At 38.6% G+C, this 27,769-nt stretch overlaps 1 protein-coding gene across 3 annotated transcripts in view; it reads right to left on the reverse strand.

The window, feature by feature from the left end:
* Positions 1-27,769, reverse strand: part of Magi3 (membrane associated guanylate kinase, WW and PDZ domain containing 3) — a 224,258-nt gene that overhangs the window by 48,841 nt on the left and 147,648 nt on the right. For all 3 annotated transcript variants that reach the window (XM_052730272.1, XM_052730273.1, XM_052730274.1), the window contains exons 7-9: positions 12,814-12,871; positions 6,494-6,588; positions 2,288-2,476 (exon numbers count right to left, since the gene is read on the reverse strand). In XM_052730272.1, coding sequence (XP_052586232.1) covers positions 2,288-2,476; positions 6,494-6,588; positions 12,814-12,871 — 342 coding nt within the window. The remainder of the gene's footprint in view (positions 1-2,287; positions 2,477-6,493; positions 6,589-12,813; positions 12,872-27,769) is intronic.

Below are 27,769 nucleotides of genomic sequence, written 5' to 3' on the forward strand. Positions count from 1 at the left end.
CATCAGTTCATTTCACTTTAGGGTCTTTTCTGTAGAGATTTTGTATTTACTCTGAGTCTGATTTCAAGCAGCAGCAACAACAAAATCAAGATAACCAATGAGTATATTTTTAAGATACTGAAAGGTGAGATTAATCAATTCTTGTAAGATTTAATTTTGTCTTTCTCTTTTATAATATTATGCTCATTTTGTACTCATTCCACAGAATTTCAACAATTGGCAATTTTAACACCACCTTGACTTTTGAAATTAGCTATCCAACAACAAAATAAAATAAAATTTCATTATCTCATCTATTTTCTTTTATTTCATATAATTATTTAAAATGTTACTGACAAAGGTATTTTGTTGCACTGAGACCTCAAAAAACAGGATGCATGGTGTTGAAAATGTTACTTTGCAGGGACTGGAAAGATGGCTCAGCCTTTAAGTGCAATGGCTGCTCTTCCAGAGGACCCAGGTTCGATTCCCAGCACCACATGGAAGCTCACAACCATTTGTAATTCTACTCTCAGGGTATTTGACACCCTCTTCTGGCTTCCACAGGCACTCATGTCATACAGACACAGATGCTGCAAAACACCCACAAACATAAAATAAATAGTATTTTTTAAAAAAATGTTACTTTGTAGAAATTTGTCTAATCTAAGAGGATACAGAAATTAGATTAATTATAAACAAAGCTTTAACTTTTTACCTCCAAATGAAAAGTTCCTAAAAAGTTCCTAAAGTCCTTATACAAGTATTGAGTTTTTATGCAAATTAACTAACAGCTTTAGGTGAATGAGAAATTGTATTATGAAACCTTGTATATCTATCTATCTATCTATCTATCTATCTATCTATCTATCTATCATCTATGGTATGTGATGTGTTTCATGAACAAATGTTGAAAGGTTAAAATTGAAAATTAAAAAGGAAACCTTTTCTATTAATGTTAAGATTAAGATCTTTAAGTTCATTAATTTTAAAAATAAAAGTTAAATATAAATTTCAATTATTTTAGGTTTTCTTTTTTTAAACTTTCTATCAATTCATTGAAAGGTACATGAGAGATTCTATAACTTAATTAAAAGTAACTTGATATTTGTCATGAAAAAGTACAGTAACAACTGAGTCATTTAAGTGTGAGTTCACATTACAACAGGATATAAAATAATACATGATTTGAAAAGTCAAACTCTGCAATAAGGAACCCCAGTGGAACACTACCTCTTTGGAAAACAGTGTGTAATCCACCACAATATTCAGTAATTTGTCTTGAATCTCTTCCAAGGTCTTTAGAAACAAACAATGTCAGTCATATTAAAATATCTAGCAATTACCAATTAAAGACTGGGAAAATTAAATACAAGACAACCTAAACTTTATGTAGCCTTATAAAAATAGTGATGATTGTATCTATAATACTTAACACAGTAGTTGAATTTTACTAACTTCAAGTAAGGCCAAGAAAGGAGGAAAAGTGGATTAAAAATAAGAATTTCAGCCGGGCGGTGGTGGCACACGCCTTTAATCCCAGCACTCGGGAGGCAGAGCCAGGCGGATCTCTGTGAGTTCGAGGCCAGCCTGGGCTACCAAGTGAGTTCCAGGAGAGGCGCAAAGCTACACAGAGAAACCCTGTTTTGAAAAACCAAAAAAAAAAAAAAAAAAAGAATTTCTTTGTTATCACTCAAAGCATTTCAGTGGACTACTTTTCAGAAGAGATGATAAATGGATATTAGGGAGCTGTCAAAGTAGCCTACAGGAGCGGAGAGACGGCTCAGTGGTTAAGAGCACTGGCTGCTCTTCCAGAGGACCGGGTTCGATTCCCAGCTCCCACTCATCTGTAACTCCACTCTCAGGGGATCTAACTCCTTCCTCTGGCTTCCTTGGGCACATACATGGTATACATATATACATGCAGGCAAAACACCCATATACCTATGAAAAATTTTTTTAATGTACTCTATTATCAATCAAATGATCTTCTGAGATGGCTATCAAATATTAAGTTTCATACAGTCAAAATATTATCTAAAAATTATAAAAAATCAAACATTAATAAAAATATTTTAACCGTTTCTTATTATAAAAACAGCCAGCTTTCAAACTAGCAATGTATTTAATTAAAGGATAAACTATCTTAATACAGGAATCTCAAGCTTCAATTACATAGTATATTCTCTTCATTTATTCATACACACACACACACACACACACACACACACACACACACACACACATTTTTGCTCTAATTTTTGTTAGTGTACCACGACTCTTCCAGTAATTCTGAAAACCTTGTTACCTGGTGCAATTTTCCCATCCTGAGCTGCAGGTCCATCTTTTAGCACATTTTTCACTTGTAGAAATTCATCAGGCCTATCTCCACCAATAATGGTAAAACCAAATCCCATTGTACTCTTTTTCAGTGATGCTCGAACAAGGACACCTTTAAGTTGGGATGGATCCCGAGTAAAATGAGATCTTTCCACATCTGGGTCAAAAATAAGAATTAGATTTGAAAACAAAAATAATTATAATGAATAAACTGTATACAGTCAATCTTCAATATATTTGTATAACCTAAGTAAAATTAACAACAATAAAAAAAAACCCCTAAAGAATAGGAAATCACAAAAACTCTGAAGGTACAGGAAAATTTAAGTTTAAAAAGAACTAAATCCTGGATATTTTTCCACTTGATGATTTTGAACCTAAGAATCAAAAATAACAATTAGGGTTTTTAAGTTTCAGGCCAAGAAATTATCATTCTTCCCGGGTGTCAAAGATTCTGGAAAATATGCAAATTACAAGAAAGTGTTTGCTACAGGTTCTCCCTTTCAATGATGTCACAAGAGTTACCATACCCTGTTTAGGAGGCACTGGCAAAGGGACTTTGCTGCATTCTTTCCACCCTACCCAACATAAGGAAGAGCCCACTAGGGGGCATTCAGCATGGAGGGACAGTGGCCACCCCCTCTTTATGCTCACAGCTTGCTGCTGTCCCTCCCAGGGTTGTGTACTTACTTAGTGCTAGTACAAGGACAGGAATGCATGATTCCCCACAGGCCACCAAGAATCCCCAATGGCCTTAAAGCTGGGCTCCTCTCATTCTTTAAATTCCACAGGATTTCCCCCTTTCTAATGAATCCATGTTTACAAAGCATCAAACTGTAACACTTCGGTCCAAAGACTTGCACACACACACACAAAAGGTGTACTAACTCACGGCTTCAGAAGCCCTGGCTTACTATTTATTTCACTTGAGGTCATGTAACCATGGGGGTTGGGAAATGTCTGGCAACAGTAACAGATTTATGAACACACAAGAACTCAAAATCCAAAATCAAATGCTTAATGAGCCTGAGGTGTTTCTGGAGTACTCATCCATGTTGCATCACAGGACTTCACTGCAGCCATGGTTCTGTCAATAAACACTGGCCAGAATGCCTTGGCCCAGGTTTGAGAATACTATCTGTTACAGAGTGTGGTATTTTCATTGTACACACAGTATTTTCTGTTCTTATAGAAACATAACTTTTTTTGGGAGGGGTGGGACAGGGTTTCTGTGTGTAACAGCCCTGGCTGTCCTGGAACTCCATCTGTAGACCATGCTGGTCTTGAACTCAGATCTTCATGCCTCTGCTTCTGGAGTGCTGGGATTAAAGGTGTGCACCACCATGCCTGACTGAGACATAATTCTTTAATTGTGGGAAACAAAGACTAATGTTTCCTGTCATATTCCTCAGAAAGTTAGTACATCTTTGTATTACGTCAGAATGCTTGATTTTAAATTGCTGGAAGGGAATTGTTGAGAACAAAATATGACATATATGATGAAAATGCCATAATGAAGTTCATTACTTCATATGATATCCTAAAAAATAAATTAAAAATTTGCTGGTCTTATAAACAAAACAAAACAAAACAAAAAACCTAAATCCTTGTTGTGTTTGTGGGGAAACTGTGACTAATATCTTTATAGGATTTCTGGACATCTTCAGAAATGTAAAACACCCACTTTCTTTCTGCTTCACTGCCTTTTCTCTAGTTTTTCCCCTTTACCCATACTCCACTACTGTAGCCTCTCTCCATTAAGTTTTGTTTTTTATAGCTTCCGTTATTTACAATTAGATGAATTCTGAAAATATTAAATGGAAATAAACTATAAACTAAGTTGCATATTGTTCTGAGAAGTGTGGTGGAATCTTGTGCCACCTTGGTCCATCTCATCTAGTCCACAGTCATCCTTCCATCAGGTGTCCATGCCATATCTACTATCACTTGACAGCTGTTAGTATCTAGTCCACAGTCATCCTTCCATCAGGTGTCCATTTGTATACACTACCACCTGACAGCTGTTAGTATCTAGTCCACAGTCATCCTTCCATCAGGTGTCCATCTGTATACACTACCACCTGACAGCTGTTAGCATCTAGTCCACAGTCATCCTTCCATCAGGTGTCCATCCGTATACACTACCACCTGACAGCTGTTAGTATCTAGTCCACAGTCATCCTTCCATCAGGTGTCCATCCGTATACACTACCACCTGACAGCTGTTAGCATCTAGTCCACAGTCATCCTTCCATCAGGTGTCCATCCGTATACACTACCACCTGACAGCTGTTAGTATCTAGTCCACAGTCATCCTTCCATCAGGTGTCCATCCGTATACACTACCACCTGACAGCTGTTAGTATCTAGTCCACAGTCATCCTTCCATCAGGTGTCCATCCGTATACACTACCACCTGACAGCCGTTAGCATCTAGTCCACAGTCATCCTTCCATTCAGGTGTCCATGCCATATCTACTATCACTTGACAGCTATTAGTATCTAGTCCACAGTCATCCTTCCATTCAGGTGTCCATGCCATATCTACTATCACTTGACAGCTGTTAGTAGCCATTTGGTTTTCAGATCAACTCTTGTGGTAGTGATGCTGATGATTTGGACATGTCAAAGAGAAATTGTGAAGTTTCCATTAAGTGAAAAGGTAGGGCTAAAGAGATGGCTCAGTGGTTAAGAGAACTTGATGCTCTTGAAAAGGATCTGGGTTTGGTTACCAGCACCCACACGGTGGCTCACAATGTCTGTAACTCCAGTCCTGGAGGACCCAACACCCTCTTCTGACTTCTGTGGGCACTGCATGTTTGTGGTGCGCAGACATACATGCAGGTAAAACATTCACACGCTTAAAATAAAAAATAAATAAATATTTTTAAAAGATTAAATTTATCAGAAGTGTGTATACACAGGAAAAAGTTTACATAAGGCTTAATGCTATACATTACTTTAGGCATCAACTGGTGGTCTTGGAATGTATTCTCATCAGATAAAAGGTGATTCTGTACCCATTTATAATGCTGAAATCATTTATAAAGAATATCATTTATTGATTATCACATAGCAAATACTACTATAAGCATTTTATTTATTTACACACACATTTAATATAATAGTACCTTCCTCTTGAGATATCTTCAATGTCTTGAGAAGGTGTCTCCATAGGATGATATTATTATTATTTCATAGATGAGAAAACAGGCATAAAGACTTTAGGGAACTTAACCAAGGTTACATGATGAGATTTAAGCCTGCTCTTTAGCCAGCACAGTTATCCACTATTTTAAATGACACTTCTCATTACATCTTAGGACCATTATCTACCATACTATGAATTCTTGGGGGTGAGAACTGACTTCATCTCAAACATTTTTTGAATATCTAGTGACTAGTGAAGCATAGGACATATGAAAAGTGCTAAAAAATATCTGTTAAACTGAAAATATTTGCTAAACTACATGCAAAGCTTAAGGAAGGCACCTACGTTTTTGAAGAGTAGCTGGAAGAAAGAACTACTTTTCTCACAGATACACAAATGGGTCATATTATATTCTACAATATAAGCAGAGAACTTGGTTGTAATGACACATGAAGAAAGGAAGGAGACAGAGGAGAGTAACATCCAAGAACTTCTTAGCAGCTTTTCAAAGGAAAAAAAAAACCAAAAACTATGACTAGGTGCATTAAAACTTCATGCAACTTAAAATGTCTTCCGAGTGATTCTATATGACAAATACCTACTATCTACATGATAGCCAATGGCATTGGGAAATACTCTGTAGATTTACTTAGTACTGATTAATATTGGTCAGTAGAAAATCTTGAAGATTAAATCTATATATTTGACTTAAGGAGTTAACTCAGAAGCTATAGGGAACTAAAGAGCTAATACTGAGCCAGGCTTCAAAAATAAAGGAACAACCCAATCTTTAAAAACCAACCTCAAATTCATACAATTCCATGCTTTTTATTTAATCATGACAAACATCTCAGTATTCTCACAATATTTACATGATTTTGTAAAAAAATTATTCATAACTTTCACAGAAACAAAACTTTCTCTGTTGAGTTTCAAAGATTTAGCAATAAAAAGTTCAAATTCACTTTCATTAACTCACTATACATATTTCACGATTTATTAGAATGAGCAAATAAATTCTACCTGGTTTTGCAGGATGAACTTCAGTCTGTCCTATCTGCTTTTTCCTTTTGGCTTCCTCCACTGGATTTTCAAACTGAGTTTTCTGGTTGAGGTGACTATAAAATATAGAGAAATGTGCAGTTTGTTTAGATGAAAGAGTTCTATTTCTTTTCCTATATAAAACATCATTGTATTCCATCACAAAGGTTAAGGAGTATGTCTCTTTAGGAAATAGAACACAGAAAGGCTGAAAGCCAGTGGGAGGCCCAGGGCATGACTAGAGGTCAACGGAGCTAGTACTTCTCCACAAACCCACCAAGGGAACCAACACCAGTTTACAAAACTACAGCACAAGTTCTCTTCCTGCGGCAGCTCATTTTTTAAGGCAATAACAGAAGAATCTGTAAGTTTCTCCAAAATAAATCAAGCTATCAATCTACTCTGGAAAATATCAGAGTGGAAATCCCCTAGAACATTAGTTCTCCACCTTCCTAATGCTGTGACCCTTTAATACAGTTCCTCATGTTGTGGTGACCTGTATGACAAATCCTAATTGGTCTTAATAAAAACCCAGAGCCAGATATCAGGGTAAATGCTGAAAGATGAGAGAGACAAAGTCACAGCCACCTCTTACCTCACCAGCTCCTCAGCCAAAACAGGACTGAGCTCCTGTCTCCTCCTGCCTTACATTCCTTTTCTCTGCCCAGCCATATCATTTCCTGTTTCAACCTTCCTAGTGCTAGGATTAAAGGTGTGTGTACCTCTCAAGTACTGGGAGCAAAGGCATGAGATCCCAAGGGCTGGGATTAACGGTGTATGCCACCACTGCCTGACCTTTATAGCTGACTAGTGGCTGGCTTTCCCCTCTGATCTTCAGGCAAGCTTTATTTGTTAGAGTATCCACAAAATACCACCACAGTGACCCCCAGCCATAAAATTATTTTCTTTGCTACTTCATAACTGTAATTTCACCACTGTTGTGAATTGTAATGCAAACATCTGATATGCAGGATATCTGATATGCAACCCCTGTGGAAAGGGTAGTTCAACCCCCAGGTTGAGAACCATTGCTCTAGACATTATCCTTGCATATTACATTATTACCTTTCTACTAATATTGTTATAGAACAACTCTGTTTTTACACTTCAGGTTCTTCACAATTACATAATAAGTTAGTTAAGTAAATAAATGTAACATAACTTTAGCGGGACCTTGTGACTGAGTACATTCACAATTGACTCTTGGAAAGCTGAGAACTCTGAAGGAATGCTGGAACACAAAGGGAGCCTTGGGGCAGATGATTACCCAAAAGTCCTCAGTATTTTACAAGCTCCCACGTGTTACACTGATATTCTGGCAAGCCACTTAAATGATAGTTATTTAAGAATGTAGTTGTGACAAAAGAATAAAAACTAAAAATGATGTTTGAAACCATGATGAGAGATAATTCAGAAGCCATGTGATCATATTCTATCATGTCATGGCGCAAACATATTTCAGCCAAATATGTTTTCCACTGAAAATCTGCTTCAACAAGCAGTGAAATTACTAAACACTGACAATTAAACATCAAACTATGAGAATTTCAGTCTATGACTATCTTTATATTGGTCAATTAATCATACAATCTATGTAAACAGGGAAGCAAATAATATTTCCTTTGTTACCTGTGCTATTAATGGTGAAAGTAAGGAAAAAGACAAACAGAAACAATAAAATGAGCAACTATTACAGCAAGGGATGTTAGCTTTGTTTGTCCTTTGGGCTTCTAGAGTGTCTTTTAAAAAACATTTGTTTTTATTTTATTTGTCTGGTGTGTGCCGTGTGTGCTGGTGCCCTTGGAGGCCAGAAGAGAGCACTGGATCCCAAGGAGCTAGAGTTATAGGCAGTTGTGAGCCACTGGGGTCCTCTGGAAAAGCAGTACACACTCAAATGATGAGCTATCTCTCTAGCCCACCTCTAGTGAATCTTAACTTTCAACATAAGAAAATGAAAATATTAGCATTCTTAAGAGAAAAAAAAAGCCTGAAGATTAGCACTTATAAAGAATCCTGTTTAGACAAGAACTCTGGCTGCCTTTTATATCATCATCTAGAATGACTCATTTTGCCACAATGGCTTTATTATTTCTATCCTTCGTGATGTGTGCAAGAAGAGAGTAGAGACATGCAAATGAATAATATCCTTTTTCTAAAAATTCTTAGGTAACAGGATATAAGATTTAGTGGAGTAATCAACTGCATCTACTACATTAGACTATATTAAATCTTCACCCTCCAAATTTAAAAAAAAAAATCAGTGAAAATGCTCTTCACTTTATTTTTTTACTTCCTTTTTATTTACTGTTTGTGTCTTTCACATCGTCATCTCGATCCCATTTATTTCCCCATCCCTTCATATCCTCCCTCTGCCCTTACAACACCCCACCAAGCTGTGTGACACAGTGAGTCACAGTACACCCTTTTGTCCATATATCTGCACTTGCAAGTGTTCACTGCAAAGAGTCATTGGTCTGGTTCGAGGCTGGTTTCTGCTACACTACTGAGGCTGAGCCCTCACTGGGGCTCCACTTGGATATTTGCCCTGTGTCATAGAGATCCTACAGCTTTGGGTATGCACGACCAGTCCCTTCATGTGCTCCTGTAGATCACAGATGGGTGGACTTGGGGTGGTCAACTCATAACCCTGGTTCTGGGCCTGGGTAGTTGCAGAGATGGTCAGCCTGCCAGCTCTCTCCCGTTCTCACCACCGTGTGAGCTCTCCAGCACTGCCCTGGCTAGTTAACCCCTTGCAGCAATGAGCAAGGGGTGGGGCAGTTCTCTTGTTTTCATGTCCTTGGGGTTGGCTCTCCCACCCCTGGACTACCAGGGCCAGCTCTACTGTGTTGCCCAGGGGAGGTGCAGGAGCCACTTTCCTGAGTGCTGCAACTGGTGAGGGGCAAGGACAGCTCTCCCACTTTTAAAACCTCAGGGCAGCTCTCTCACCTGCCACAGGTGGAGGGGATATCTCTCCCCTGCCTACACCACCAGATGGCAGGTGAGGGGCAGAGCCAGATCTCCCACCTCACCTTCTTGGGGCTGGTTCACCCTACCCCTGTCAATAGGGTCAGCTCTGCTGTGCTGCCCAGGCAAAGTCCAGGACCCACTTTCTGAGTGCTGCAGCTGGTGACAGGAAGGGTCAGCTTCCTTGCCCACCACAGGTGGCAGGAGCAAGGGGGAGGACATCTTCTCCTCGCTCCCACCATCACTCCGCAGATGAGGGAGGTGGTACTAGCTATGCCCCTCTCACGCCTTTAGGGCTGGCTCACGCTTACCCCCGTCTACAGATCAACTCAACTGCTGCCCGGGAGAGGTGCAGGGCCTGTTCTCCAGAGTGCTGCAGCTGGTGAAGGGTTGTTCACTTTGTTATTTACAAGCACATATTAAGATGAATAGATTTATTTCTCTAATCATGGAGTAAGGACTCTCCAAGCAAAGAACTGTTTAAGTATGAGAGGAGACTATTACAGATCAGCAGAAAGGTGGCAAGATAAGCATGATTTAACATCTAACATATAATTTGCAATGTCATCTGCACTATAATTTTGTTCTTAATATCTAAATTTGAAAATGCATCATAACAAATTCATGAAGAATATAAGATATGAAACCAGATACATCTTTTGATTGTTCCCTAAGTGTATTACAATTCTTAATGCAATACAACCAGGACAACATTTTTTAATATGAAATTATTTCTTAGCTACTGAGATGGCTCAGTTGGTAAAGATACTTGCCACTGATCCTTAGGACTGACATCATGGAAAGAAAGAATGGTCTCCTGAGAGCTGTCCTCTAAGCTCTTAAGCATGCTATGGCATGTCCCTCTCCCCATTTTTAAAATTAAGTATTTCTACAGAAGGCCTGCAATTAAATTTTAGAACAATTTTGTTTTTAAAAAGATCTATTTCAGAATCTCATCTTTTAAAACAAATACAACAACAAAACCCCCTGAAAACTGCCACTGTAGTTAGTGTTACTACTGCAAGATTCCTGCCAAAAGTAATCATGGTGCCATCTGGTCTGACAAAGTAAGAGAGCCAAAGAGTAGCCATTCCAGTAACATCTCTTCATTTTACCAGTAAATTCACTGCAGACTACTACGGTTGAAACTCATACCCAGCTAATCTGGGACTCAAGCCACATTCTGCAATGTGCATCTTGGGTACAACCTGTTATTTTTAATTTAATAAATTATCTTCTGTAAATGAGCTTGTTCTGAAATGATCAAATACAATCATGGTGCTGCTGTTATTTCTTACTCAGTTGTTGCACGAACCTCTGCTACAACCTGGAGTGGGCCACTAGAGACTTGCCCTAAAGCTGCTTCAGTATTGTATCCTTGCTTCAAAGGAACTCAGCTAAAGATCTGATAACAGGCAAATGATTTTCACCTCTTGATCGTGTACTCACATTCACTTGGAGTGGGTAACAATGAGAATCATTACCTCAGAAATATTCAGCAGAGTCACTGGCAAATAATCTTTGATTCAAGCCTAATTCAACAGGCTAAAGAAAGAACAAGGGGCAGAAAAAATCCCACAGACCCCTTCAGGTGGCCTCCAAATCTGCCACTGACTTGGAAAACAACAACAAAAACACACTGTTTATTCCTGCAACTACTCATGCCCTAGAGAAAATAAAAATATCAAAAGAGCTGATGATTACTTTGCATATCACATTATATCATTATCAGTAATATATTAAATAAAATTAGTAAATCTTTTCAAAGGAAGCAAAACATTGGAGATGGCATGTTATACAGCTACAGATGACTCTGAGTTGCTAACTTAGGATACATACTTGCTTTTCAGAAGTGACTTCAAACATCTCTCTAACTAAAGAAATGCAGTAACAACTTACATATTAAAGACCACAGTGGGAGTCAAAGATATTTACTTTAGGGATAATTACCAGGAAATGGCATTGATTTATAACAACTAGTATTGAAAATTAATCATAAAATTAGATTCTTTTGTTTTTGTTTTGAGACAGAGTTTCTCTGTGTAACAGCTCTGGCTGTCTTGGAACTCACTTTGTAGACCAGGTTGATCTCAAATTCACAGAGATCCACCTGCCTCTGCCTCCCGGGTGCTGAGATTAAAGGTGCTCCCCCCCCCCCCCCCCCCCCCGCCCCCGCAAAATTAGAAAATTCTTTAAACTTCTGTATTTTTCTTGACAATAGTATTATTTTGCTTTTGTAAATAAGGCAGCTAACATCAGCTTTTCTTCTTGTATCCTAATAATCTGCTGAGATACACTGGGCTAATGAAGAAGTCACTCCAACTTAAACTTGTTTGTTCTCTGAAGAATGAGCCTTCAGCTTTCTAACTCTCAAGCATTAGTTTAATAAGGTAAGTTCACTCACTGATTAATTCTTTTCTTTATTTACAGAGCTTCCTTATGGCTGGGAGAAAATAGAAAACCCTCACTCCTCTAAATTTCCAGATAACATCGGGGTTTCTGACATAAATTCTCCTAGCATCAACACCTAAGGTTAATATCCTATCTATAGCATCCAGAAAGAAGGTAATTCTACTGGTCTGCACAGTGTAGCAATCCAATAAAGGGAAAGAAAGCTCAGAAGTGCAGGTGACCACTAACAACAACCACCGTGTTGTGTTCCTATCTGTTATATACAGTTTTATCCACTGATACAGCTGTATTAGAAGCAACTTCACTCCTTGAAAGAATCCTACCCTTTCTAGACCTCTTCAAAAGAGAACACACCTTCAATTATACACTTCGAAATTTTGGATCACTATTTTACAATGTCCGTAAGGCCTTTTGGAAGTACACACCGGTAGTAACGGAAGAGACCACAGGAGTTCAGTTACCCAGTGTCCATGTACTGCCTTCCTCTTTAAAGAATGCAGTTAGCAAGGATAGCCTCTGCAGCCATTAAGTCCTCCACACAATCTTCCTACTTCCTTTACGATCTTCTCCTTCCTACCCTTCCTCGTTCCTCCTTCCTTTCTCTTCTTTCCTTTGAGATGGGTCTTTCTCTATTGCTAGGTTCATCTCAAACCCCTGAACTCAAGTAATCTCTGTCCTCACCCTCTGGAGAACTGGGAGTATAGACATATGCCGCCACTCTGGCCTCCCCTCTTATGTTCCCGTATTGAGAAATCCAAAGCTAACGTCTGAAAAGTTCAAAGTCAGTGCAGAAAGTGCTCCTTCCTCTAGTTAAAATAACCAGCAAATCAGATCACAAAAACATAAGGTGTCATATTTAGTGTTCCTTAGAGCTGCACAGAAAAAGAAAACAGTTGGGAAACTATTAACTCAAATAACAAACTTACTCAACATAGTATGTTCCATACTGAGGGTCCTCTATTTTCTCCCAGCCATAAGGAAGCTCTGTAAATAAAGAAAAGAATTAATCACTGAGTGAATTTACCCTATTCAGTTACTGCTTGAGAGGTTAGAAAGTTGAGGGTTCACGTCTCATAAAACAAAACAGTTTAAGTTTGAGTGGCTTCTTCATCAGCCAAGTGTATCTCAGCACGTAATCAGGATACTAGAACAAAAGCTGGTCTCTGCTGGGTGTGGTGGTGCACACCTTTAATCTCAGCACTCAGGAGGCAGAGTCAGGTGGATTTCTGTGAGTTTGAGGCCAGCCTGGTCTACAAAGTGAGTTCTAGGCCAGCTGAGGCTATCTAGTGGAACCTTGTCTAAAAACAAAAACAAAGACAAACCAAACCAAACAAACAAAAAGCAAAAAAAAAAAAAAAAAGCCAAATTAAAAAAAAAAAACAACCTAACATTAAAGCAAAAAATGTTATCTGAATACAAGACATAAAATGAATAGTTATTAGGGATCTGGAAAGATGGGTGAGAGGTTAAGTATAATGCTCTTGCAGAGGACCCGAGTTCCATCTAGCACCCACATCAGGCACACCACAGCCTGCAACTCTAATCCCAGAGAATCCAATGCCTCTGGCCCCCTTGGGCATTTGCACTCATGAGAACACACCTATACATATACACACATACAAACACAGAATAAAATAAAAATACAAGTTATTGTAATAAATCACTGCTTATGTTTCTTTTAAGATGCCTGATAAGGCTGATGTGGAACACACATTCCCATAAGTCCAATCCAAGCAGCAGCAGCTAATTATGTTTTCTACTTTTATGCATTATCACTTATTATATTCTGACCTACTTCTCAAAGAAGAACCAGCCTTGGATTTCTGCCATTTCAAGTGTGTGATCCAGATCTGTTTAAAACTTAAGGAAGGGCCACCTTTTCCTTATATTAACTTCAGCAGAGCATCTGAAAGAACCAACTTAATTACCAGTGCCTTGTGTAATCTTTGTGTGATCTGCTTTGGTAACAAACATCTTACATAGCATTGCCATGTATTATTAATTCCAAGAGACTAGTTAAGAAAATATGAGAAAAACTGAAGTCACATTCAAATTTCTGATAGTTTGGAAAAAACAACAACAACAAAACCAAGCCAAACCTGGCCTTTCCAAAATAAACTGCCTCTGCCCAAACCCTCTTCTTTCCCATTTTGTGTTCCCTGAACGTTCAGGTTTTTGAAGAACCATTTTAATAGGTATGTATGGATTAAACTGGCAGGGATGTTCCTAGCTAGTGGTTGTAGTGTTTCCAATTGTAAATAGGAACTGAACAAGAAGAAACTTTGTTTTTCATCTTTTTGAGACAAGGTCTCATTATGTAACCAGCCTGGCCTTGAATTCCAGAGATCTACCTGTTTCTGCCTCCTGAGTACTGGGATTATAGGCTTGTGACACCACACACAGACAAGTTTAGTTAAAAAACAAAATCTACAATTGTACATTATGAAATCCTATCCCTTTATTTTCCTTTTAAAAATTCTACTGTGTATGGGTGTTTTGCCTGCATGTATGCCTGGTACTTGTGAAGGCCAAAAGAATGTATCAGATCCCCAGAGGTTGAGTTACTGATATGAGTCACCATATGGGTGCTGGGAATTGAATTTAGGTTCTCTGCAAGAGCAGCCAGTGCGCCGTTCGTGTGTGTGTCCGTCCTCCCCACCCACCCCCCACCCCCCACCCCCCCGCCTATTGTTTGCACTGGCGTTCTGCCTACATGTTATGTTTGTGTGAGGGTGTCAGAGCTCCTGGAACTGGAATTACAAACAGGTGTGATCTGCCTTCTGGGTGCTGGGAACTGAATCCTGGTCCTTTGGAAGAGCAGTCAGTGTTCTGAACCGCTGAACCATCTCTTCAGCCCCCCAGCCAGTACTTTTAAACCATTGAGCCATCTCTCCCGAGTCTCTTTATTTTCAATTTCTTTGGAGTGCATATGCTATAAACAAAATGCACTGGATAGAAGACAGGCTTAGAATACATGAAAATATTTTATGCCACTAATATTCAGTTATGACATGTCAATTTCATAAACAAAATGCCATTGTAATAAATTGACAAACTATATACTTTTACTATAATCCCAGCACTTGGGAGGCAGAGGCAGGCAGATCTCTATTAATCCAAGGTCAGCCTGGTCTAGAGAGTGAGTTCTAGGACAGCCAAGGCTACACAGACAAATCCTGTCTCAAAAAATAAAAACAAACAAAATTTTTATTTTGAATTCAGAATAAAGAGAACATGTTATCAGCCTCTTGAAAAACTCTTGAATTACCCCATCTCTTTTCTCTTTTGAGTTTTAAAAAATATTTTGAGAATTTCATACATGCACAGAATTATTTTGATCATATTCACCCTCCCCTCTCCCCTAACTCCTCCCATCTGCAATCATAGCTTCAACCTCTTTTGTTATTCCATACATAACTGGTTAGTGTTTTCCAAGTCTGATGAGTTTTTATGGTTTTCCTTTGAAGAACATGGTTGAACTATTGAGGTAGAGAAAATGAAAACTAGGGTGTGCTGGTTAATCTTGTCAACCTGATGAGATTTGGAATCAATTAAGAGGCATGCCTTTGGTTAGGTCAGTGAGGGCAATTCTAGGATAGACTAAGGGGAGAAGAGGCCCCCTTGTTTCCCATACTGAGTGGTACTTTCCTGTGATACAAAGAGATCCAAGGAAAAAATTCGTGCCTCCCCAGCCTGTCTTCCCTTCCGATTGGTGAGTGTATCTCCACTACTGCTGTCCTCCTTGACTGACAGGAAGACAGCTTCTTAGACTTCCACAATATGGACTGAAGACCAGTGGCTCTCCACGGGTCTTCTAGGCCTCCAGTACAACACAGGGACAACTGAGACATGCAGCTTTGTGAATGACAAGTAGCTACCAGATTCTCAGCTTCTCCAGCATGTAGACAGTCATTGCTGGACTACATGGCCCCTACGAGTTAAACCCATCCAAGCAAATCTCCCTCATAATATATATAGATGCTGTTTCTCTACAGAACTCTAATTTAAAATTAAAAAAACCCACCAAAGTAATTGAAATGTAAAAACTTTAGAAAAATTATGAAGTAATGAGATATAATTTGGTTCACTTTGATCCTATGCAATTATATTTGCAAGAATACACAATAACACCAAAGTATAATATTATCAAGACAAGGCTTTTTTCTTCAGTAGACACTGTCTTGAGACAGCATGGAAAGCAAGCACTGCTAAGTTGGGATAACTTTGGTAACTATAGCTCGATTGATGTTCTGTCTTTGGAGAGGGCTAGAGGAGTGAAGAAAAATTGTAATGCTCTTTACAAAGTATGCATTAATACTTAAGAAGGATAAAAGATAAATATAAATACATTGCAGCATGAACTTGGAAGTTGACTCTATTTAGCCCATAGCAATTAGCCTTCCTTAGAAGAGCAAATGTGGTAATCTGTCTTCTGAGTTACTTCTCATAATTTTAAGTCATTGCCACTTAGAGCATTAACAGTCTCTGTATAATAGATTAATACAGATAAAGAAGTGGTTTGTTACTTCTCTTTTAAAATGAAGGTGGTAACAGATTAAAATGCCTAGCAACTATATAAACTTTCCTTTCTTTTTTCCTTTTCCTTCCTTTCTTCTCCCTGCCTTCTTTTGATTAAAAATATTAAGAACACAATGCAGTTCTTGATTAGACAGAAAAATAGAAGAGAAACGACAAGATGAAGATAGGGTTTGGAGGGCGTGAAGAGGAATACAATCAACTCTGAGAATAGCTATTGAAAAAGCTAACTTGTAGCGATGTTTCAGTGGTCTAAAAGACAAATCAGAGACAATGAAGTAATTTTAGACAACTCAAAGAACACTGAGGTATTACGAATGCCTTGCCAGCCCCATTTCGGAAGACAGCACCTACACAACTCATTGAACATGGACCTATGGAACTGGTGCCTACAGAGAGCCTTCACCCCTACATTCCAGAGTCTCTGGTCCAGGAAGGTACTCTGCATGCTACCAAAAGAGAAACATAAACACCAAGTCAGCCACAAACCCAGGTAAAACGAAAGACTGCTGGTCTAAAAAATGAAAAAGAAATGTAGTGATAAAATGTAACCTAAAGATATTATGCTATACTCATAGATGAATGGCTTGTTTGGCCATCTTCAGAGAAGCTTTGGCCTGCAGCAGATGGGAACAAATACAGAGACCCTCAGCCAGACATTGCACAGAGAGTGAGAGACCTTGGAATAGTCAGCCCTAAGTAGGATGCATCCATCAAATCCCTCACTTCAGAGCTCAGAGAAGAGAAGAGGAGGCAATACAGTGTAAGAGACAAAGGGGATGAAGGACATCAAGGAAACAGGACCCTCTAAACCAACATGAGCAAAGCGCCCATGAACTCAGAGAGACTGAAGTAGCAGCATGCATGGGGTCTGCGTGGGTCTCACTAGGTCCTCTGCATATATAGTATGACTTCCAGTTTAGTGCTTTTATGGGATTCCTGAGTGTGCAAATGAATGGGTCTCTGATTCTTGTGCCTTCTCTTGGGCTCTTTTCCCTCTGTTGGTCTGTCTTGTCCAACTACATTGTGATAGTTTTTGTTTTATCTTTTTGTATTTTGTTAATTAAAAAAAAAATGAATGAATGAAAACCTATACACTAGGGTAAAGGTTAACAACTGAACTGTTATTATACCTGCTAAGAGAGGGAAAATTCGTTTTCTCCAATGGAGTGACACAGGGTATATCAACCACTCCAGGGCAGGCCTCATGTTTAGGAGTAGTTAACCAGTAAATATATAGTAGACAGTATTTTTGTTTGTTTGGTGGGAAAGAACTTTAAAGTTTGGTGGGTACAGAGGAGGAGAGGATCTGGGACTTGGGAGAAGGTAATAATATAATCAATATATCTTTACATTTAAAAACTGTTTTAAATGGTAACAAAAAGATCTATTCATGCTTAAAATATTACAAGCATATCAAAAGGAGAAGAAATAAACACAAGATGTATCTTATACTTAGACCTAACTGATGTGTCTTTGTGGTAATTTTTACCGAGTATTTCCTTTGCTAAATAAAATAAAATGTAGACTAAAAAATGCCTCGCCTTTTTAGTGATCACAGATAATTTGGCAGAACAGAGAAAAAGTTGTATGCAAAGACAGACGAGTCTTATAAGTAAGTGCCAATTACAACAACCCCAGAGTGCCATATTAAGGAATTTGATCTTTCCTTTGGTGTGTGGCACATGTGATATATGTGCATGGTACATATGAGCATGGAGGGCAAAGGAGGGCACTAGATGTCTTCCTCTAGAGCCCTCCACCTTATTTTTTAATTGCATTTATTTGTGTGTGTGTGTGTGTGTTGTGTGTGCACACGTGCGCGCATGCATGCCATGTGCACACATGCCAAGGAATATGTGTGATGATCAAAGAACAACTTGCAGGAACTGGTTTTATCCAGGTGGGATGCAGGGATTGAACTCAGGTGGTTGGCCTTGGTGGCCTTTACCTGCTAAGGCATCTCATTGGCCTTCTACCTTAGTTTTTGAGACAAGGTCTCTCACTGAACATGAAGCTCACCATTTCAAGTAGGCTGGCTGCCAGTGAGCACCTAGGAATCCACCTGCCTCTGACCTACAAGACTGGGTGACAGGGACACATGACTGTGCCTGTTTTTTATATGGATGTTTGAAATTCACACTGAGGTCCTCTTTATTGCACAGTAAGCATTCCTGCTCACTTAGTCATCACCCCAGGCTCATGATCTTTATTTTGATGATAATAAGAATGATTAAGCAGGACTGTGACATGATTAAATTTATATCTGTGAAAGATTACAGGCCATCAGTAACAGGAAGAAACAAAATGGAGTGATATAACAGTAGACATTAATAGGCTGGGTAATAAATTATGAAGGCTGGAGGTAAGGCATTGGTAGTAGGAGTGAGGAGAATGGGCATGTAACAAAGAAAAGGAAGTAAGAGTGACAGGATCGATGAGTACTACAGAGATTGAGAGAAGAAAAGAGTGGGAGAGGAGGCCAAGGGGATTCCTCACTTTCTAGTTCTCTTGACACAAAAATGATAGACGTACAGTTACTTGACTTGTTGCTGTGACAAAATACCTAACAAAGCAACTTACGGAAGGAAGAATTAGTTGTGATTCACAACTTAAGTGTCCAGGCCACCATGGTGGGGAAGGCAGTGAAGCAGGAACGTGAAGCAGCTGGTCTAGTCGCTTCCATGGTCAGGAAAAGAGAGCTCAGCTCACTGTCTCCTGTTATTCAGTCTGGAATTTCTACCCAATGGGTGATGCTATTCATACCCTGGGTTATCTTCCCTCTCAGTTAAACCTTTCTGGAAACATGCTTACAGAAGTACTAAAGTCAAATCTAGCCAATTTTTGATAATCTCATGTAACAAAGATTAACTAGTACAACACATTATCAAGTACTTATTAATAACTAATGTGAAAAAATAGTTGCAGGAACTAAAAATATAAAAAGATTTAGAGGAACTTAAGAGACAGAATAAGCATTAAAAATGTCTTAATGCTGTGTCTAGCACAAGTAGACATTTAAGAAACGGTTAAGTTTTTAAAAGCTGTAATGCTAGAACTTAGTACTTAACTGCAGCAGCAGCAGCAACAACAACAAAAACAGCGAGGGAAAGGCTTAGAATAACCAGTTTTTGACTCAAACAACAGAGAAGATTATCATTTGTTAACGGCAAGAAGGAAAGGTATTCCATTCTGTGGTCTGAAAACATCCTGACAGAGGTATCTATGAAGCTCCGGGCAATGGGAACCTAGATTCGACAGATAAATACAGGAGAATAAACATTTGGCAGACACCAGGGGACCGCCATGGCAGTGGATCAGATTACTCACACTGTGAACAGAGAAAGGTGAAAACAAACAGAGGCTTCGGAACACTGCTGCAGTAGAAAGTGGAAGGGTCAACTCCAGCCTCTGGGAAGGAGTCAAAGCCAGAAGGTGTGACCACCATTAACAAAGCTGTGTAAAGTGGGGAGGAAGAGCTACCAAGAATCTATCAAGCTAGACAATCAGGTTATTGGTAATTTTAAGAAAAGCAGTTCTAGGCTGGGCATGGTGGCACATGCCATTAGTCAAAGCACTCAGGAGATAGATGTAAGTTTATCTTTGTTAGCTTGAAGACAGCCAGGTCCACACAGAGAGTTAGTTCCAGGCTAGCCAGGGCTACATAGTGAGACCTTGCCTAAAAAACAAAATACAAAACAAACAAACAAACAAAAAGAAAGAAAGAAAAGAAAAAAGAGCCAGGTTGTGGTAGCACACACCTTTAACTCCAGCACTTGGGAGGCAGAGGCAGGTGGATCTCTGAGTTTGAGGCCAACCTGGTCTACAGAACAAGTTCTAGGACAGACAGGGCTACACACAGAGAAACCCTGTATGGGGGTTGGGAAGGCTTGAGAAAAGCAGTTTACTGAAAAGGTGGGGGTTGAGGTGGGAGCTAAATGAAAGACTATTACAATCACTATAATTATAAAATAGAGGTAGAGTCCTTAACAAGAGATAACCTTAAAAAACAAACAAACAGCAACAACAAAAAAAAAAAAACTAGTGAAAAAGATGTTGTAAGAACTGTGTAAAGGATGTAGGGTCAAGGCCAAGAGAAACGTATTTATTTGGAGAATAGGAAAGACCTAACTAACCTCACAATTTTTTCCTCTGTTAGAAATGGATGCATTTTCCCCTAAACAACTGACTGAAAAGAGCAAAACTATTTTTGACATATTAAGCAGCTGGATGGTTTTAATGCCCATAAATACATCCTTTCTCTTTTTCAAAACGAAATTTTTCTTATTTAAATGTATGAATTACAACTGCTTTCTCATAGTGGAGGTCTATTCAGCTGGTAATTTTCTATTATCATTCTCTAAGCTCCAAAATGAATTCAATATCCAATATATTTATAAGATGCCTTTGGTAAAAATATAATCTTAATCGTTCTTTCATCATATAATAAATGGGTGGGTTGAGAGTAGAACAGAATCATGATGTTGTATTTTTAAGATAATTACTTAAGCCAAAACACTAATTATTTTATTTGAATGGAAGATAAGTATGTTCATCAGTTAAATCATCAGATAGTGTGGAGACAGAGTTGGGTTCAAATTTCAGAAGACTGGGAAAGAAAGGACAAGTTTTACAACTGGTGAAGTTTTCCTAGAAGATCTTACATGATCAGTGGATGGCAAACAGTATCTTCCACTATACAGTCCTACATCCCAAATATTGTTTTCTTCCAACGTCTACTCAATATAAAGCATGATGAAGAATGCCAGGGAGAGTCAGACATAGTCTGTGGTGGAAATAGTTAACTGCAGAGCTATTCTTTCCTGTGAAAGGAGATAAAGTGCACAGAGAAAGTGGTAAAAGTCGCTGAGCATAACACAGAGGCTGAGGGTTACAATCGGGGCCTCTAGATACAGGCAGTATTAGAATGTCTATCTGGCTGGAACCCACTGCTGAAGGTGTTTAAATGTTCTTCGAATCAATGCACAGGAACCATGCGAACGGTCTTTGTTTCTGTGTATGGCGGTGTGACCACGCACCACAATGCACGTGTAGAGGTCAGAGAACAACTTTCAGCAGTCAGTTCTCTCCTTTCACCATGTGGGCTGGGAATGAAAGTGGTAGTCAGGGTTGGCAGCAAGCCATCTTTCCCTGATGAGCCATTTGGGTGACCCATATTGTCTACTTTTGAGAAGAAAAGGGGACATTATTAATAATTATATTGTGACAAAGGAAACAGTCTGAATTCCTCAAGTCCTGAGAGAAGAGTAAGAGAAACATTCCCAGTTTCTTTGAGGCCTCAGTTCCTTCCACAAAGAAAAAAGTATCTTACCTTAGTAGTGAACTTTACAGAATATATTCAGTATACTTGAGACTCTAGAACTCCGGTTTCAGATACTACCTGCCTGCTGAGGAACATTCTAGTCTCTCCTCTACCATGCCTACCTCATGGGGGAAGAGTACAGGTACTTAATGCTGGTTCCTACGGAGGTAAAGTAAAGAGCATCCATATAGATGCTGGGCTACACACTCACCGGTTAGCCCATGTCTGACCATATGTCTGTAGCTTGTATCTTAGTTTTATTGTGACTCTAAACTAGTGAATGAAGACAACTATTTATCACCTTCCACAGAACATTACAGAATTAAAAAAATACTGTCTACAAGGGTCATCAAATTAATCTGAAAGACATCACAGCTTCTCTCCCTTCCCTGCCTCCTCTAGCCTGGGAACTTTCCCCCTCTGCGGTAGTTTGAATGCAGTGGCCCCTATAATCTCAAAGGAAGTGGCACTATTAGAAGGTGTGGCTTTGTTAAGAGGGGGTATGGCCTTGTTGGAGGAAGTGCGTCACCGTTGGGGAGGGCTTTGAGGTTCCTATGCTCAGAATACCATCCAGTGTGTCAGCTGACTTCCTATAGCCTGCCTATTAAGATGTAAGGACTCTCAGCTCGAGCACCATGTCTGCCTCCTTGCCACCATGCTCCTCGCCATGATAATAACGGACTGAATCTCTGAAGCTATAAGCAAGCCCCCTAAATTAAATGTTTCCCTTTATAAGAGTTGCTGTGGTCACGGTGTCTCTTCACAGCAATAAAAAGCTAAGACACACTCCCTCTTTCTTTTCTTCCAAACATTTAAGTCTCTGATGAAGGGATACACAGGTAACTAGGACAACACCCTTGCTCTTGAGGGCTGGTACCTAGTTATAATACAACATAGCACAGCATATGACTAGAGACAAGTCATATTCTACCACTAAAGTACAGAGAAGACAGCATCTAATATGAACTTTTTATCTTTTATCTAAGATAAAAGAACACAAAGGGGTCCCTGAAGAAACCCTTTAGAATTGTGCTTAGAATAACAGGTATGAGTCAGGAACTTTGACTGGTTCCTGGCAAAAGAAATGGACATATGACAAAGAAGACAAAAGTATATCAGATTTGCGATGACAACAGTTTGAACAGCATGGTTCAATTGCTAAAATAAAAGTCCTCAATATTTTATACACACACGTGTATGTGCATATATACTACAGCTGTATACATATATACACAGTGATATGTATGTATCTAATACAGCATATGTAAAACCAGATGTTTAAAATGGAGATAACTTCATAATTGTCAGCACCTTAATGCCCCTGAAAGCACCTCATATGAGGTATCTGAGAATGCTAGCTCAACTTCTATTTATTTTATTATTGGCTTAGGCATATATGTTTGTATTCTCTTCAATCAGCAGTATTTCTGTTTAAATCTCTTAAAGCAGCATTCCCTTTTTTGTGTGGGTTACTTTAAAAGCTACATATCATAAGTACAAATGGGCTCAAGTAAACTGCAAAACTTGTGCCATGGAGGGGTTCACAGTCAACATCTTCTGGATAATGCATGTCGCAATTTTGATATATGGAATGAGTAAGAGTGCCATTACCAAAATAGTACATAAAATAATAAAGTTTATTTTATATAAATATTTTTATTTTCAACAATATTATGACAATAAGTTCCAATGTTTTCTTCTAGTATACCATTAGATAGTTTTAATACCAACATCTTGGAGACTACTGGTGTTAAGGATGTATCAGAGGAGTAGAATAGAGAAGAACATAAAACAAAAGCCCCAGACCTTTAATCCTAGAGTATGGGGAGCAGCAGGGTGACTACAGAGGCTTGAGGCAGCCTAGGCTACAACACATTATTTGTAATACTTCAGTGGCACACATATATGTGTTCACGGTAAAATTCTTTCAGTTTTTTTTATATGTTGGTAATTTTGACTAATACATTAACAAAATAAAAAAAATAGTAGCAAACACAAAAACAAGCAACCTCCAGGAACTGAGAGCTTTCTAGGGAGCAAGAAGCAGCAAGAGCTACTAACCTTGGTCTAATGCTCAAGGAAATGAAGTCTATGAAATAAATAGACCAAAGATGTCAAATTTACTTTTAAATATGTACATCTGACATGCCAATGAGACAACTAAAAATAGGCTCAAAAGCAATAGGTAACACAGAAATTAGTTCAGAATGAAGGACAAAATACTAGAGATTAAGTGGGTCAGCTACACTCAGTCAATAGAATGAGAGGAACAAATATCTCCCACTAAAGAAAAGAGAAAATGCAGAGAATTGAGCAGAAAGTGGGTTAGGGAGTAGGAAAGAGAACAAATCAACAAAAAAGACAAAGACTAATAAATATGCGCAATCTGAAAAGTCAGTTTTTAAAGTATTACATATTGTAGTTTGCCTATACAATGGCTAACTTCACCATCACAAAGGACTTACTTTCTTTTTATAAAGAAAATACAGGGGCTGGGCAAGGGTGCAGCCTCCAAGCCTGACCACTCAAGTTTAATACTTAGAACTCACATGACAGGAGAGGACAGAAAATTATTTCCTTTCCTCTCACCTGTCACTTGCCTTCTCCTTTGCCCTCTACCTCCCAAGCACTGGAATTATAGGCATGTGCCACCATGCTCAGCCTTCTCCCCTTGTTTTCTTTCTTTTTCATTAATTTTTTTAATCTATGTGTATGTGTTTGTGTAAGCTGGTACCTACAGAATCCAGAAGAGAGTGCTGGATTCCCTGGAGCTGGAGTTGCAGGCAAGTGTGGGCTCCCTCACCTCCCACCCCCTGCCCCACAGACTCTCCCCATTCCTGAGTATCAGGAACGTTTTATCCAGAACCCCCAGTGGCCACACCTATAAGGATGCCAAAAAATTCCCTACCAACACACAGCCATTATATTCTCCTAAGAACCAAGAAACAAAACACCCAATCAACAAAGATGAGATTATCAGCACCTAGAGTCATAATCTTCCCAGACCCGTGCCCAGACACCAGTGTAAAACATAATAACAGCCAGGACAATATGGCTCCACTAGAGCCCAGCAACTCTACCACAGTAAGCCCCAAACATTGTAACATAGCTGAAACACAAGACAAAGACCGTAAAATAGCCTTTATAAATATGATAGAGGACCTTAAAGAGGAAATAAATAAATCCCTTAAAGAAATCTATGAAAATACAAACATTAAAAGGAAATAATTAAAAGAGTTCAAGACTTGAAAGTAGAAACAGAGTCAATAAAGAAAACCCAAACTGAGGGAAATATGGAATGAAAAATTCAGGAACTCGAATAGGAACTTGAACAGGAACTTCAGAGGCAAGCTTCTCCAAAAGAACACAAGAGATGGAAGAGAGAATCTTAGGCATTAAAGACACAACAGAAGAAATGAATACCTCAGTCAAAGAAAATGTTAAATCTAAAAAACTCCTGGCACAAAACATCCAGGAAATCTGGGACACTATGAAAAGAGCAAATCTAAGAATAATAGAAATAGAAGAATGAGAAGAAAGCCAGGTTCAAAGCACAGAAAATATTTTCAACAAAATCATAGAAGTAAATTTCCCTAACTTAATGAAGCAAATGTCTATCAAGGTACAAGAAGCATATAGAACACCAAAAACACTAAACCAGGGAAGAAATTCCCTTCTACACATAACAATAAAAACACTAAATGTACAGAACAAAGAAAGACTATTAAAAACTGCAAGGGAAAAAGTATGTAACATATAAAGGCAGACCGACTTACCTGACTTCTCGATCAAGACTCTAAAAGCCAGAAGGGCCTGGACAGATGTTCTACAGACTATAAGAGACCAGAGATGCAAAACTTTCTATCACAATACAAGAAGAAAATAAAGACATTCCATGAAAAAAACAAATTATCAGTATTTATCTACAAATCCAGCCCTACAAAAGGTGGTAGAAGAAAAATTCCAACCTAAAGAGGTTAAACACACCAAAGAAAACACAAGAAATAAATTAATCCCAGACCAGCAAATCAAAAGAGAAACAACACACACACACACAACAACAACAATAACATAACAGGAATAAACAAATATTGTTCATTAATATCTTTCAACATCAATGTTCTCAAAATAAAAAGACACGGAATAATAATAGATTTGAAAACAGGATCCATCCTTCTGTTGCATCAAAGAAACACCTTAATATCAAGGATAACATCACTAAAGGAGATCAAAGGGATACAAATTAGAAAAGAAGTCAAACTATCTTTATTTGCATATGATGACAGTATACATAGGTGACCCTAAAAATTCCATTGGGGGCGTAGGGAGGTGGTGGTGCACGCCTTTAATCCCAGGGGCAAGCGGATCTCTGTGAGTTTGAGGCCAGCCTGGTCTACAGAGTAAGTTCCAGGACAGGCTCCAAAGCTATACAGAGAAACTCTGTCTCGAACCACCACCACCCCCAAAAAAAATTCCACTGGGATTCCTACAGCTTATAAATACTTTCGGCAAAGTAGCTGGATAAAAAATGAACTCACAAAAATCAGTAGCCCTCTGACAAATGACAGAGTGAGGAAGAAATCAGGGAAACAACTTTCATGATGGCCTCAAAAAATATAAAACATATTGGACCAACTCTAACCAAACAAGTAAAAGACTTGTAAGATAAAAGCTTTAAGACACTGAAGAAAATATCAGAAGACAAACAGATCTCCCATGCTCATGGATCAGAAGAATTAATATAGTAAAAATGGCCATCTTACCAAAAGCAATCTACAGATTCAATGCAATTCCCACTAAGATTCTTCACAGACCTTGAAAGGACAATTGTCAGCTTAATATGGAAACACACAAACAAAACAAAAGACCAAAACAACAACAACAAAACACCACAACATTGCTAAAACAATCCTGAATAATAAAAGAACTGCTGGAGGTACAATCCCCAATTTCAAGATGTATACAAAGCTATAATAAAAAAAAACCAGCATGCTGTGGGCACAGAAACAGACATGATCATTGGAATCAAATTGAAGACCCAGACATAAATTCACACACCTATGGAAACCTGTTTTGTTTTTTTTTTTTTTATAAAAAAGCCAGAAATACACACTGTGAAAAAATAATATTTTCCACAAATGGTGCTGGTCAAACTGGATGGCTACATGTAGGAGAATCCAAACAGATCCATATTTATCACTCTGCATAAAACTCAACTCCAAATAGATCATAGACCTTAACACAGAGCCAGATACACTGAACCTGAGAGAAGAGAAAGAGTGAATAGCCTTAAACTTATTGGCACAGGAAAAGACTTTCTGAACAGAACATCATAAGCACAGGTACTAAAATCAACAATTATTAAATGGGACCTAATGAAACTGAGAAGCTTCTGTATAGCAAAGAACACTATTATCTGGACTAAGTGGCAGCCTACAGAATGGGAAAAGATTTTTACCAACTACCTATCCAATAGAGGGCTAATATCTAAAATATATAAAGAACTTCAAAAAAACAAAAACAAAAACAAAACCCCTAGATTTCAAGAAACCAATAACCCAATTTAAAAAATGGGGTATAGATCTAAACAGAGTTCTCAAAAGAGGAAACTCAAATTGTTGAGAAACACTTAAAGGCATGTTCAATATCCTTAGTAATAAGAAAATACAAATCAAAACTACTCTGAGAATTCATCTTACACCCTTCAGAATGGCTAAGGTCAATAAAACAAGGGACAGCTCATGCTGGTGAGGATGTAGAACAAGGGGAATACTCATCCATTGCTAGTGGGAGTGCAAATTTATATGGCCACTATGGAAATCAGTTCCTCAGGAAGATGGGAATCAATCTACCTTAAGATCTAGTTACATCATTCTTGGCATATGCCCAAAGGTTGCTTTCTCCTACCACAAGAACACTTGCTCAACCATATTCATTGATGCTCTATTCAGAATAGCCAGAAGTGGGAAACAACCTAGATGTCCCTCAGCAGAAGAATGGATAAAGAAAACGTGGTGGTACCC

The sequence above is a fragment of the Peromyscus californicus genome, unplaced genomic scaffold (assembly GCF_007827085.1).
Source record: "Peromyscus californicus insignis strain IS unplaced genomic scaffold, ASM782708v3 Scaffold_9__1_contigs__length_137607984, whole genome shotgun sequence".
NCBI classification, from domain to species: Eukaryota; Metazoa; Chordata; class Mammalia; order Rodentia; family Cricetidae; genus Peromyscus; species Peromyscus californicus.